At 58.6% G+C, this 13821-nt stretch overlaps 1 protein-coding gene across 20 annotated transcripts in view; it reads right to left on the minus strand.

The window, feature by feature from the left end:
• The window catches only part of NOS1 (nitric oxide synthase 1), an 88135-nt gene that overhangs the window by 56205 nt on the left and 18109 nt on the right, over positions 1–13821 (minus strand). For 17 of the 20 annotated variants that reach the window (XR_011682044.1, XR_011682037.1, XR_011682043.1 and 14 more), the window contains exons 1-2: positions 11583–11838; positions 60–1116 (exon numbers count right to left, since the gene is read on the minus strand). Coding sequence is in view for 4 of the 20 variants with exons in the window: in XM_071445688.1 (XP_071301789.1) it covers positions 60–766 (707 nt within the window). In the remaining 16 variants the exon portion in view is untranslated. Of the gene's footprint in view, positions 1–59; positions 1117–11582; positions 11839–13821 lie in introns of those variants that run through there. The other 3 variants (XM_071445691.1, XM_071445690.1, XM_071445689.1) reach the window with 1 other exon arrangement.

A 13821-nucleotide genomic window follows, 5' to 3' on the forward strand; every position in this document is an offset into this window, starting at 1 on the left:
CTCGGCGAGCCAAAACCAGCGCGTTCCACCAAAGGTAAAAAATGTATTTAGGGACCTACCAGTCCACCTGGACTTCTATATCCCGTGTCTCTACCTTGGAGGGCGCATCTCCATCGCTGTCCTTACTGCTGCTGCTCTTCAGCAGGTCCAGGACGGGCTCGATCTCTTTGAGCAGCTCGTTGTCCTCCATGCCGCCGTTGAGGCAGGAGTGAGCACAAGCCCCGTCCTTGCTCCTGCTGCCCTCCGGCCCTTTGCTGCCAGGAACGAGCCCGTTAACGTGGACATGGGGCTCCACCTCTTTGCCCGTTTCCCTGCTCCACAGCGATCCCATGGCTGCTGGCTGCTCTTTGCTTGGGTTGGACAAGTCAACCGCCTTGGGAGCCGGGCACAGGGGTCTGGTGACACGGACGGTTTTGGGCGTCCCGTCGCCCGTAAAAGTGGTCTCCAGGTGAGTGGTGAAGCCCTCGGGGCCACGCAGGATGAGGACCACGTAGGTCTCGGAGGCGATGCTTCTCAGGATCTCCAGCGCCGTCTCATAGCTCATGTCCACCAGGGGCCTGCCATTGACGGCCAGAATGATGTCCCCAGCCTGGATGAGGCCACTCTGCTCGGCAGCCCCGCCCCGGATCAGGTCCGAGATGATGACGGGCGGTTTGCTGACGCGCTCCTTCACCAGGAAGCCGAGGCCGCCCACCTTGCGCTTGAAGAGCCTCACCGAGATGACGTTGGGCTGGATCTGCTGCACGCTGAACACATTCTCTTCCATGGCAGCCCCCTCCTCCAGCCCGCTCTGCAGGACCTCAGCACCCGCTGGACACAGGGGGATTCGCTGTCCGAGGGTGGGAAGGGACAGCTCTGCCTTTTGAGGAGCTGGACTCACTGGAAAACTCCCCTGGGCTTGGGCTGCCGAGGGGCTTCCTGCGGCATGCTCGGTGGCACTGCTCTCCGAACAGCAGAAAAGCGGGAATGTCACCCCTGGGAAGGCAGGCTAGGAGCAGGGCTGGGCATCGTCCGGGATGGGAAACATTCCAGCTTCCAGTCAGCCGCTGGCACAGAGGGGGAGGCGGCCCGCTGGCTTCACCGGCATCCCCGCCGACGGTGCGCGGGCTTCTTTATCTGCAAAGGAGGGGGAAAAACCAACAAAGGAGGGAGATAAGTGAGGCAGGGCAGGCGCAAGTGCCTGCTGAGCTGAGCACGCCACGGGCACCCCGTCCCCACAGATGTCACCCCCCCGGGCGGCGTTTGGGAGCCAGGCTGCAGCCTCGCAGCGCTCCGGGCTTTGTTTCCTCCACCTCCCCCTGCGAAAATCGGCACCATCTGTTCGGCGGGGGCGCGGGGGGAGCGGGCAGCCCTGGCAGGGGCCGCTGGGCAGGGCAGGGCCGTGCTGGGCAGCCCGGCTCGGGCGCTGCCCGCTCTGCCCACCCCGCAGGGCTGGTACAGCCAGGGGGCTCGGCCGGGGCTCGGGATCCCCTCTCCGGGTGTTCTCCAGAGCATCCCGCAACCTGCTGGGTGAGAAGCCGACAGGGAACGGGCAGCCCTGCCCGGGAGGAAACCTGTTCCAGGTGGCTCCAGGAGCAGCAGCCAGGGAACAGAAGAGGCCGCTCAGCTCCCCTTCCTTCCCCCGACTTAGGAAAACACTTGCAAAGGCAATCGCTGCTTTTAAGGTTGGCTGCAGGGATCAGCGCTCAGCTCCTCCTCTCCCCAGATTCCCAGCCTGGCACGGGGAGAAGGAGGCGACGCTCGCCCTCCCCCGAGCCCAGCCCCGCTCCCGCACCAACCGCTCCAGAGGAGGGGAAACATCCCCGGGAGGGCAGCGCGGAGCTCATCCCACCCTCGGGGAAACATCCCCGGGAGGGCAGCGCGGAGCTCATCCCACCCTCGGTGAAACATCCCCGGGAGGGCAGCGCGGAGCTCATCCCGCCCTCGGGGCAGCATCGCCGGGAGGGCAGCGCGGAGCTCATCCCGCCCTCGAGGGAACCTCGCCTGGAGGGCAGCACGGAGCTCATCCCGCCCTCGGGACAGCGCGGAGCTCATCCCGCCCTCGGGACAGCCTCGTGCAGCCGGGCACGGCTGGAACAGCCCTCGCAGGGCTCGGGGAGTCACAGCCCATTGGCTCCTGATGGGACCCTTGTTCTTACAAGCCACGCTTGGCTTCTGTCACTTCTGCTCCCGAAGCCTCCCCGCGCTCCCCTCGCGTTTTTCTCAGATGCTCTGGAGAACGTTTCTCTCCAGGACTGTGCCCTGACACTTCGCATCGAGCCAGCGCCTTCTTTTCTTTTTTAAAATCGGAGTTTTAGGCAGAGAACAGAGGGCACGTGTTCTGCTGGAGGCACTGACATGGCAAGGAGAACAATCTTCTCTCTCCCCATGCTCAGGGCAGCTTTGGCATCTCCAGCCCCAGATGGGACAAACAGGGACCTGAGGGGCAGGGCAGGGACACCAGCGCCACTTGGGCACGCTAACGCTGCTGACCTCAGGGTGAGCTTTTTAGCAGCGAATTAGGAATAAAACGATTCGAGATCCATAACCCAAACCCATGGGTTTAACCCCTGCGGCCCTTCCCCTGCTGTGACTCGGCCCTGCAGAGCAGCAGCAGCAGCTTGCAAAGGGTTAAATACCACTGGGTCACATCCTCAAGGGCTAATTAATGCCCTAATTGCAAATTACACTGGATCAGGACCCCGGGATGGGCTGTGCCGCCTCCCGGGGCTCGGGCAGCAGAGCAGGGCAGGGAAGGTTCCAGTTTCGGGGAGGACGGAGGAAAGCAGGAATTCGCTTCTACCCGACAGGTCCTGCCCCTTTCCTCCCTCCCACCTCTCCATCCCTTCCCCATCCCCACCCCGCTTTCCCAGCCGAGTTTCCCCTTTTTTCCAGACTCTTTAGGATTTACAGGAGCCGCTTCCTTCTCCCTGCCAGGCTCTGATTTCCCGACCCCTCTCCCCCACAAGGTGACCGTCACCGTGCGGGCAGGGCTGAGTCACACCAAACTCATCCCGATGAGCCTCCTGGGGACAAAGGTGGCCTCGGGAGCAGCCGCAGAGCCCCGGGAGCACGGAGCAGAGCCTCCTGCGAGGGGCCAGCCCCGCCGTGCCCTCGGGGCTCTCACCCCGGCGAGTTCTGTGTGCGCGTCTCTGCGGGCACAGCCACCGTGGGCACCGCCTGGCACGGGTCCCTGTCACTGCCAGGGCTGCCAGCCGCTCACACGGGCAGATGTTGCACAGCTGGAGGGGACCGTGGATGTCCTTCAGCACCCCCCGACCTCAGAGCGGGACTTGCTGAGCTCGCTGGAAAGAGCTGAGGAGCCCCCGGTGTTTAATCCCTCTCTCTTCTCCCAGCAGGATAATTTCCAGCTATTTCCATGGAAAAGGGTTGTCATTTCTTGTGTGTGCTCAGCAATCCCGTGGAACCGCTGGCGTTTCTAGGTGCTCATTGTTGCCTGCCCCCAAACCCATTGACACCTCAGCATTCCTCACAAAAGGGATGAGAAGAAAAAAGTCGATTTTAAGTGGTACCTCAACACCCATCCAGAGATTTGTCCTTTTTTTTCTGCTGCTCCTCAGAGTAAGGAAGGTCAGAAAAGAGCCAGAAAGGATAGGAACAGGCAAGGAGAGGAAGGACAGACAGGCCCCAAGCCCCTCAGCCTCCTGCTCCTTTAGGGAATAGCTGGATAAGGATTTTCACAGAATCATGACATCATTTACATTGGAAAATATTCCTAAAGATCATTGTGTCTGATTACTTTCCAACTGGAAAACCTTGCACAAACTCAGAGTGCAGAGAGGAGGGAGAGGGAGAAGTTCAGGGAGGCCTTGGAAAACTCTCCCAGGAGGGTCAGGGCTCTCCTGTCCCACTTTGGGGTGTCCCAGGTCTGATTTCAGAGGGGACGTGGTTTGTGTGGAGCCCAAAGTGCTCAGCCCTGTGGGTGGCTGAGCTGTGCTGAACTCTGTGAGCCCAGAGATTCCCAGCTCTCCCTCCCAGCACCATGAGGACTCTGATTTATGCACCCCAGAGCCAGGTCAGACATTTAAAAGCTACTGGTGGTGTCAGGTCCAACTCCTTAAAGCAGTGAGAGCAGGACGGGGTTTCAGCAGGGTAGGAATACTTATCCCACCCCAAAAAACAGCCAGGAGAGGGAAAAATCCACCAGCAAAGCCTGGCTCAGCTCCTGTCAGGAATAAGCCCTGCTGGAATAGTCCTCCATGGATGGTGCCACCCATAGTTTATTTGGAATAAACCCTGCTGGAATATCCAAAGCACCAATGGATGGTGCAACCCAACTCCTGCCTCAGTTTCCCTGCCCTTCCCAAAGCATGAACCCAACTCAAAGTACAGGAGAGCAACAAGCCCTGAACAGGGGCAGCACCCCAGGCAAGCCTTAACCCTGACCCCAACACCAACCCTGGGAACAGCCCTCCTTTGGCTGATGGGTTTGGGGGAATATGGGGTGTATTTGGGTGGAATATGGGGTATATTTGGGTGGAATATGGGGTATATTTGGGGGGAATATGGGGCATATTTAGGTGGAATATGGGATATATTTGGGTGGAATATGGGGTATATTTGGGTGGAATATGGGATATATTTGGGGGGAATATGGGGTATATTTGGGGGGAATATGGGGTATATTTGGGGGAAATATGGGGTATATTTGGGTGGAATATGAGATATATTTGGGTGGAATATGGGGTATATTTGGGGGGAATATGGGGTATATTTGGGGGGAGTATGGGACATATTTGGGGGGAATATGGGGTATATTTGGGGGGAATCTTCCTCTTTCGGGGGAAAGCAGCAGAGCCTGCTCCCCTCCAGCAGCGAGGAAGGCTCAACCAACCAACCCCACGGGAAGCTCCTTGAGCTGCCAGGTAACATTCCAAGAATAAACCCAGGCACAAACCTTAATGGAATGATGTAAGAGTTCGTGTCTGGAGACCACACTGACATTTAGGGAAGGGGAAAAGGGGAAGACCATGTGGTGATGGGATACAAATCATGTGAACAGTGCAAATTACCAAACACCCAGTGCAAATAACGAAATAACTATTTAGTGCAATACAACAGGATGATTTGATTTCCAAGGCAAAGCGGAGGAGAAATCAATCTCGGGAGCTTTAACACAATCTCCTGACTGTGCCAGGCAGAGCCGCGGGCTGTGCCGGGCTGGGCCGTGCTCAATGCCAGCCCTCGGCCTCACAAATCCATTTGGAGCCCTGTTCTCCCGGTGATAATGGCTCCTGCATGCCTGTGCCAGCTTTAAATGGGCACCATTGTCCTCTTTAATTAGCTTTCGTGGGATTTATAGCGCTCGAGGAAGAGCCCTGGCGCTGATGGATTGATGCCCATTTAATTTTTACGACCCACGGAGCATCGGTGGATGGGATGAGGAGCGCTGGGATGCAGCATATGCACAGTTCCTGTAAACCTGCGTGGCTGTGCCTCTGAAAAGGGAATGTTCAAGTGATTCCCTGGCAGGCAGCTCGCTGGTGCCAGCAGTTCCATGCTCCATCCCTGCCCAGGGTGTCCTTGTCCACGGCCTTTTAATCCTCAGATAATGTTCCTCTGATGTCTCAAGTTTTAGCTTTTACCTGTTTCCGATCCTGTATTAGTGTATAACTCTGAACTGATACAGGGGGTCAGTTGGCTCTCCTCACATTTTGGGCAGACAGAACAATCCTTCCAGGCCCGAGAACCCAGGTCACCAACACAGCCTCAGGCCCAAAAAGTGTAAACAAAAGGGAATGGGGTGGAGGAAACCGAGGGAATGTGACTTCATCACCTGAACTGTAATTGGACAATTAACCTCTGATATGCAGATAGACCAAACTTAAATCTGTCTGAGAAACTCATGACCATTGCCCACCTTGGGTGTAGCCTCTGTGAGACTTTTGCACTGCCAAGGTGTATCCTTTGAAGGCCTTTAACAAATACCTACTTTATTCTTTTAGCTCTGTCTAGCCTCTGTTCCAGGATCACCTTCAGCTGGAACCACCCTCAGCCTCCCCAAAATCCACCCAGGAAGGGCGAGACCTTTTCCCTCTAAACCCAAACGATGGCTCTGCTCCTCCCTTCCCATTCCCAGCTCAATTCCCAACCATTCTTGGGTTGGGAATCATTACTCCAGCTGGGCTGGGACCTTGCCTTTGCCCACAATAAACCTGATTTCCACCAGGAGTGACTGTAATGAGGCTCTTTGCCATCTGTACAATGCCCTGGTGCCAGTCGGTGCCCGCTGACCTGAGCTGGCACCAGCAAAGGGATGGAATTGCACCACTGCCAAAGGGATGGAACTGCCCCACTGCCAAAGGGATGGAATTGCCCCACTGCCAAAGGGATGGAACTGCCCCACTGCCAAAGGGATGGAACTGCCCCACTGCCAAAGGGATGGAATTGCACCACGGCCAAAGGGATGGAATTGCACCACTGCCAAAGGGATGGAATGCCACAGGCTCCACCCTGGAGACCCCCTCACCTCCCCATGGCTCGCTGCACCCAAAACATTCCTGTTCCTGCAGGAAGGGCAGTTAATCAGATCAATCCTTGCTTCTGGTAGAAATAAATCCATGGCCAGACCCCAAGAGGGTTCATCTGCCTCTAATCAGGGGTTGTTTCCTGGAAAACAAACCACAACTGTTTGCTTATAAATCTGCCCCAAAGCCCCAGGACCTGCACATTTATCCAGCTGCTGGCACCTGGTTTGGTGTCCATCCCCTCTCCAGGGAATGGAGCAGCCAAGGAGAGCCAGTTCCTGCTGGCACAGCAGCCACAGGAATGTCTGGGCAGTTAAAATGATCATTGCAGCTCCCTTCCAACACAAATATTCTATTTTTTCCGATCTGCTCCTATCCCATCCCACTCACACCCGTGTCCTGCACACTCCTGATCATGGGACAATAGTGCTGGAGGAGGCAGAGCCACCCCAAAACTTTCCTGCAATTTATTGGAGCCCCTCACCCCCCTTCCATTCACCCCACCCGGCACAACCCGAGCAGAACGCACGAAATGCATTTTAATGTTGCCAAGACAACTGTGTTGACAAAATCCCCCTTTTTCTGTAGCTGCCAGAACCAGGGTTTTGTTGTAATTTGGAGTTCAGGACTGAGCAGATTTCTGCACCACGCCTGCCTTTCCTCTTTTGCTGTTTCCTACAATATTTCCCCGGCGCCTGCGGTGTGTGGCTCCAACAGAATTTAGATAAAAGCGTCAATTCTGCCGCTCGCCCCATCTCAAACTGATGTTCTTATTAGGGCTTGGCCCATCTGTAAAACCTCAATTCCGCCACCATCAATTTTCTGAGAGGCTTGGAATTACACCAGTGACTCCAGCGTGACAAATTGGGGCAGTGTTAACACACCGCCACTTTGTCCTGGAAGACAAAATAGGTAGGGAGGAAATAAATGAGAAAATGCCACTTGATGGATGGTCTGGAGGTCCAATCGCTGCATGAGAGGGGAATTGGGGCTCCATTTAGGAAAAAAACAAAAGAAAAAGGAAATTTCAAAATCACAGCAGGTTGGCTGGAGCTGTAATAGCTCAGGAGCTGCCAGCCAGCATCAATAAAGTCAGGGATGGAGCTCTGAGTCCATCCAGGAATAAACTCCTGCTCCTGTTCAGCCCCTCACGTCCCCTCCTTTGCTGCTGACACCCCAAAATCCTTCTTGCCTGGCATTAAATTTCCCAATAAATCCTGTTGGCACTGTTTTCCTAAGGAGTGACTCCTGTCCCTGTTTAAAACCCTTGGGAGGAGATCGGGCTCCTCGTGGCCCCCAGCCCCCAGGCAGATCCCAGGAATTCTGTCCCTGAGACAGCTCTGGGATCTCCTGAGCGCTGCCACCACCCCTCTCCAATAGGAGAAGGGGCAGGATTGAGATTCCTCCCTTCCTCAGGGATGAATCCAACACATGGAGCCACGGCAGAGCTCCTGCCCTGTTGGCCCTGGCATCCTCAGGGACGTGCCAGGGGAAAATTGAGGATAATTTGTTCCCCCGAGTTTCTGGCCATGCTTAACATTAGCACTTGTTGCCATAGTACCAACAACAGCAGCAAAGTTCTCCGGGGGCCTCCTGGGACCTGTTCCTTGTCCTACAAGGGCTCTGACTCTAATTCCAGCAGGACTCAGTGGGGGAGATGATGTGGAGTTTTCTGTCTCCTGGATTTGCTGAAGGTGCTGCCAGTGGGAGAGAGGCTGCTCCTTGGAAGCAGCACCAGCCTCATCATCCTCACCCCTCCAGCATCCCTGAACGTGGATGTGACAAAAAACCCCAGGAGTGTGTGTGGGGGAGGAATGGCAATGGACCCCATTGATCCCAGGGGTTCTCCCCTTCCCTATGGAAGCTAAACCAGCCCCAACCCCCATCCCAAACCAGCTTTTCCCTGTGCCAGAGGAGAGGATTTTGGCTCCCCAAGCGCCTGCTCCTCACTGCTGGCATTTGGGGCAGGCTGTGACCCCAGGGCCAGCTCGGAGCCCTGGTCCCAGATGTGGCAGGGATGCTCCATTTACTGCCTGGTGGGGATGAAGGCCAATCCCTGCTCGGAGGGCACTGAGCTCCCCAGCCTCTGAAAGAGAGAGAGAACCTCACGTTCCAGCACGTCTGGAAACGTAAGCATGAAACTCTGGAAAATGGGATTAAGACAAGCTCCCCTAGAAGGGCATTGCTGGATCCTGTTAAGCATTTGGGGATTGTCACGGAGAGGAGAAGCCGTGGAAAGCGTTTCCTTGGCATCAGTGCCCCCCCTTTTTGTAGGGACTCACACACACAGAACCTCCAGATTTCCATGCTCCACATGCAGAGCCACCACCCTGGTGACATCTGGGCTTCCCAAATCCACATCCTGCACAGAGGGTGACAACCCAGGGTCCCTTATCACAGGGCTCATTTGGGACGGTGACAACCCCAGGTCCCTTATCACACACAGAGCCCATCAGGGCTCATTTGGAACGAGCATGATTTATCCAGCCTCAGCCAGACAGCGGCTCCCAGGCCTCTTTGGGACACAATACATTTATTTTTGGAGGGATCAGATTGCATCTATAGATTTGATTTAACGCACAGATAGGATGAGAGCAGTGGGAGCAGAACAAAGGCATCAGAGCTCGCTCGGAGCCGCCTCTCTAACCCGGCCCCTCGTTAGCGGGGTTGGGTTTCTTTAGGGGAAAATTGATGGTATCAACAAGTATCAAACAATATCCTCGTTCCTCGGGAAAGGTAAATGCTAATCTATGCGAGCTGAGCTCATGTGACTTATCAGTTACTAAAAATAGTTGTTTTCAGGCACTGATTTAGGGAATCTGGCAGATTTCCTAAGCCTTTGTACAGACACACCACTGAAATGGAAAAGACAAAATACACAAGCAGAGCAGGGAGGGGGGGAAAAAATCTGACAGGGCCAAAACGGCCCCTGAGGGTGAGGGAGGACCCATCCCTCCCCTGAGCAGCCACAGAACGTTAATTCCAAGCGAGGATTCCAAGGAGGATTCAGCCCAAACCCCTCTCTCTGCCTAAGATGGCCTCTCGCTCACAGTTGTGGCGCTGGCAGGGGGAACACAGAGAATCCAAAGGGCACGAGGGATTGTCCCTTTGCTGGGCTCCAGAGGGGCTGTGATGCTTCTCCCAGAGCGGGTACCTGAGCAGGGAAATGCCCCCTCCCAGCCCACGGCTGCGGGGGAAGAGACTCCGCACCCGGAGTTTGTTTGCAAACATTTGAAACTGCAGAGTCTGTGCCTGAGTTTGTGGCGTCTTTAAGGAAATATTCTGGGAAATACAAGCTGGGAAGAAAAGAGAGGGAGGAGGAAATTGCTGATGCAAACCCAAATTCTTTAAATAAGGCTTCCCCACTGAGACCTTGAGCAGAAAATGATAACTAACAAATGGTGCAGGTAGAAATTCCTGGGAGAGTGATTTCCCCCCTGCTCCCAAAGCCTCCCTGCTGCTTCTGTGTGATCATCCCTGTAGATTCCCGTCTGCCAGAGCCGCTGGCACTTGGGAATGTGGGTGAGGGAGAGGAGCTGCTGTTTGAAGCAGCCAAGCCCCCCACTGCTGCAGCTGCCCCTGCGACCTCCCCCGTCCCCCGTGCCAGGCAGCCCCTGGGAAGGGAAAGGGGGACGGGGGAGATCGGCAAGGGAAAAAGGAAGGAAGGAGAAGCTTCGCCTCCATCTCAGCGAGAGGCGGATCCGCTCCTCGGGGACTCGGCAGATCATTGTCAAGTCGCCTGCCAGAATTCCCTCCCGACAGGGATAACTTGGAAGCGTCGGGAGAAAATGTCCGCACCCGGGCTTGGGGTCTCAGCGAGCGGGGCAGGGACGGCGGCTGGACGGGGCAGCGCACACCCGCACAGCCCGGCACCAGATGTGCCAGATGTGCCCGCACAAAGAGCTCGTTTCCCCTCTGCTTTGCCAGTCAGAACCAAAATCTTTCGGCTGCGAGCCCAGCCGGGGCAGCAGCAGGGCAAACACGGCTCGTCCCCTCCGGTCCCTGCGGCAGCAGCTCCCGCTGCATTCCCGGCTCATCCAGAGGGACCCGCGGGGTCCTTGGTGGGCAGAGGGACGGGGAACAACCCGGGCTGAAGCCCCGTTCTCCCCAAAGGACGGGAACCAGCCACAGCAGGACATCCCGAGGGCTGGAGCCGCACTGGGGAGTCTGTCCCCGCCCCGGGCTGAGTGGGGGTCTTGCTTCCACCGCAGCGCCCCGGGGACAGTGAGGACACCCTGGGGACAGCCGGGACATGCCAGGGACAGGGCAAACAGCGAGGGCAGGACCTGGCGTGAGCCACTCCCCACCCCAGCTCGGGCTCGGTGGCATCTCCCGCAATCCCCGTCGGGGAGCGGAGGCTCGGGAGCCCCGGCGCTCCACCGAGTTCAGCACCCGGGACAGCTCTGGCGAGGCGGGCGGATCGGCTCAGACACCCGGGACAGCGCCGCTGCCCCGGGACAGCGCCGCCCGCCTCCCGAAACCGCCTTCTCCCGGGAAACGGCATCCCCCGGCAGGGTGACATTCTGGGAACTGTCCCTGTGCCCTCCCCAAAAACGCCCCCGCCAACCCCAGTTCGGTGAACGGCCGCTCCCCTCGCTGCCCTCTCCGCACCGATCGCCTCCGGGCAGAGTTCCGCCTGTCCCGGGCTCGCTGCCCGCCTGCCACCCCCGCCCTCGGTCACCGCCCCGCCTGCGCTCCCGGCCGGGCACACCGAGTGCCCTCCCGCTGCCCCATCCCAGCTCCGGGCTGCCGGGAGGGACACCCGCACCCCGCGGGGCCCCGGGGCGAGCCGGGCTCGGAGGCGCTGGGGGAACTTTGCGGGGTGCGGAGGGACGGGGGGGGACACCCGCAGCGTGTCCTGGGCTTGGGGAGCGAGTGCGAGCCGCGTCTCGGCGGGGCCACCCGGAGCCGCTTTCTCCGGGCACGTCCCACGTGCGTCCCCGCTCCGCAGAGCCCGGCTGGGGGCACTGCCGGGGCCGGGGTCCCGCGGCCGCCTCCCCTTCCCCGGTCACGGTGCCCGGAGGCGGCGGCGCTTCCGACGGAGCGCACGGTCCCGCAGCCCCTGCAAAGTTTCGCGGAGAAGCGGAGCCCGGTGCGGGGCTGGGGGGCACCTACCGTGCGGCGGAGAGGAGCCGTGCCCGGCCCCGGCCCCGCGGCCGGCCCCGCATCGCTCCCGGCGGCTCGGCAGGGACGGAGCCCGGCGCGGCGCTGGGCTCGGCTGGGCTGGGCTGGCAGCGGGGAGCCAGTCCTCGCTGCGCCCCTTTATCCCAGCATCACCGAAACGAATCCGCTTTGACGTCCAACCAGGGTTTTTATGGGTGTGGAGCGAGCCGGTGCAGCCCTCATTAGGAGACACTCCGCTCTCCAAATCATACATCTTTTATATAACCTCATTTCCAGCGTGGCTTTTCTTCCCCCTCCCTCCCTCCCCTTGCCGGGGAGCATCGCCCACCCCCCCAACTCCCCCACCAATTAAAGAGCTCAGAGACACCCCCCGGCCCCCACTTGTTGCTGGAAGCTCCGCGTCACCCCCCGCGGGCCTGACTCAGCCTGCCCCGGGCGAGTGGGGGGCTCTGCCTGCCCCGGGGGCCAAAGGAGCGGCTGAGCGGTCCCCAAGTCCCTGCCCAGCCCTGCTGCAGCCCCCACACTCCTGTTCCCAGGCAGGTTATGCTGCAGAAAATCCCGCTCTTCTCCCGGCAGCCCGTGCCCGCTCGGTGCCCAGGGCAGACACCTCCATCCCTTCGGGAGCTCCCGGCGCTCCCGGCCCGGCTCCAGGCGGGGCTGGGACATCCCCGAGCCTCAGCTGCCGGAGCTGCCCCTGGAATGCACACGAGGCAGGGAGCAAATATCTCCTCACCCCATTTCCCCTCCTGACTTTCCATCTGCCCCCAAGGCGGCCCAGAGCTTGACATCAGTCTCCAGCCTTTGCGATTGTGCTCATTCCCATGGCAACAACAAACACACAATTATAGATATATAATATTATATAAACCCAGCGGGCTCTCGGGCAGGGCTCTGAGGTTCACCTGCTCCCAGCCTGCTCCCAGCCCCGCAGGCAGCTCCCACCGGAGCACACAGAGGTGTCCTGAGCCTGGGGAAGGTGCCCAGCCCGTGGGTGCCCGGCAGCGCCGGTGCCTCAGCAGAGGCAGGCAAACAACGCAGGGCACAGCGGGCGGCTCAATTACAGAACTTCCCACGGCGAAGGGGAGCGGAGCGGCCCCGCTCCTGCCCGGCACACCGCGAGCTGTGCAGAGGTGGAGAGGCGGAGAGGACGGGCAAACGCAGCAGCAGAATCGGGGCTGCCTCCCCCGTTCCGCCCCTCCTCACCGAGATCAGGCTGTAACACTGTCTGGGGCTAAGGGAAACGTGATTCTGCCTCTTTAGAGCCAGGAGGACTCGTCTAAGAGCAGCTACCCAAGGACATCTGCTCCGATCCACCGGCCAGCGAGCAGCGGGCACACACCGGTGACAAAGGACTTTGTGACCCAGGCACGGGCTGGGGATGGGCAGCTCAGCCCGGGCTGGGAAAAGTCCAAACCCTTCTCCTTGCAGGGCTCACAGCTTAGAGCCGTAGAGCTGCAAGGCTCTGTGGGCTGGAGCAGTTTTCCTTGGATAGGGGTGCAGGCAGACGCAGGGCTGGTGGCTGTGATGTCACCTGTTTGAGGGGACTCTGCACTGCCAAAGCCACCCAACACAAGGCCTCCAGCACCTCCTGCTCCTCCTGCCAGCCAGGCAGATCCATCAGAGGCAGCACAGCCCTGATCCAGGGGAGCAGAGCTCCCTGTGCCACTCTGGGACACAGCTTTGGAAGTCCAGCCCTCCCACCCTCCACCCACGGTGGGATCCCAGCCCAGGAACCAGCCCTGGATCCCAGAGCTCTGAACAGATCCCAGGAACCCAGAGCTCTGAACAAATCCCAGGAACAGAGCCCTAAACAGAGCTCTGAACAGATCCCAGGAACAGAGCCCTGAACAGATCCCAGGAACAGAGCTCTGAACAGATCCCAGGAACAGAGCCCTGAACAGATCCCAGGAACCCAGAGCTCTGAACAGATCCCAGGAACAGAGCCCTGAACACATCCCAGGAACAGAGTCCTGAACACATCCCAGGAACAGATCCCAGGAACAGAGCCCTGAACACATCCCAGGAACAGAGCCCTGAACAGATCCCAAGAACAGAGCTCTGAACAGATCCCAGGAACCCAGAGCTCTGAACAGATCCCAGGAACAGGGCCCTGAACACATCCCAGGAACCCAGAGCTCTGAACACATCCCAGGAACAGAGCTCTGCTCATCCCTGGGCCACATCCTCCCGGGGCACTTCCTTCCCCACGGGAATCTGAGTGGGACCAGCT

The sequence above is a fragment of the Agelaius tricolor genome, unplaced genomic scaffold, assembly GCF_023055355.1.
Source record: "Agelaius tricolor isolate 1412-34295 unplaced genomic scaffold, bAgeTri1.0.p SCAF_20, whole genome shotgun sequence".
Taxonomy (NCBI): Eukaryota; Metazoa; Chordata; class Aves; order Passeriformes; family Icteridae; genus Agelaius; species Agelaius tricolor.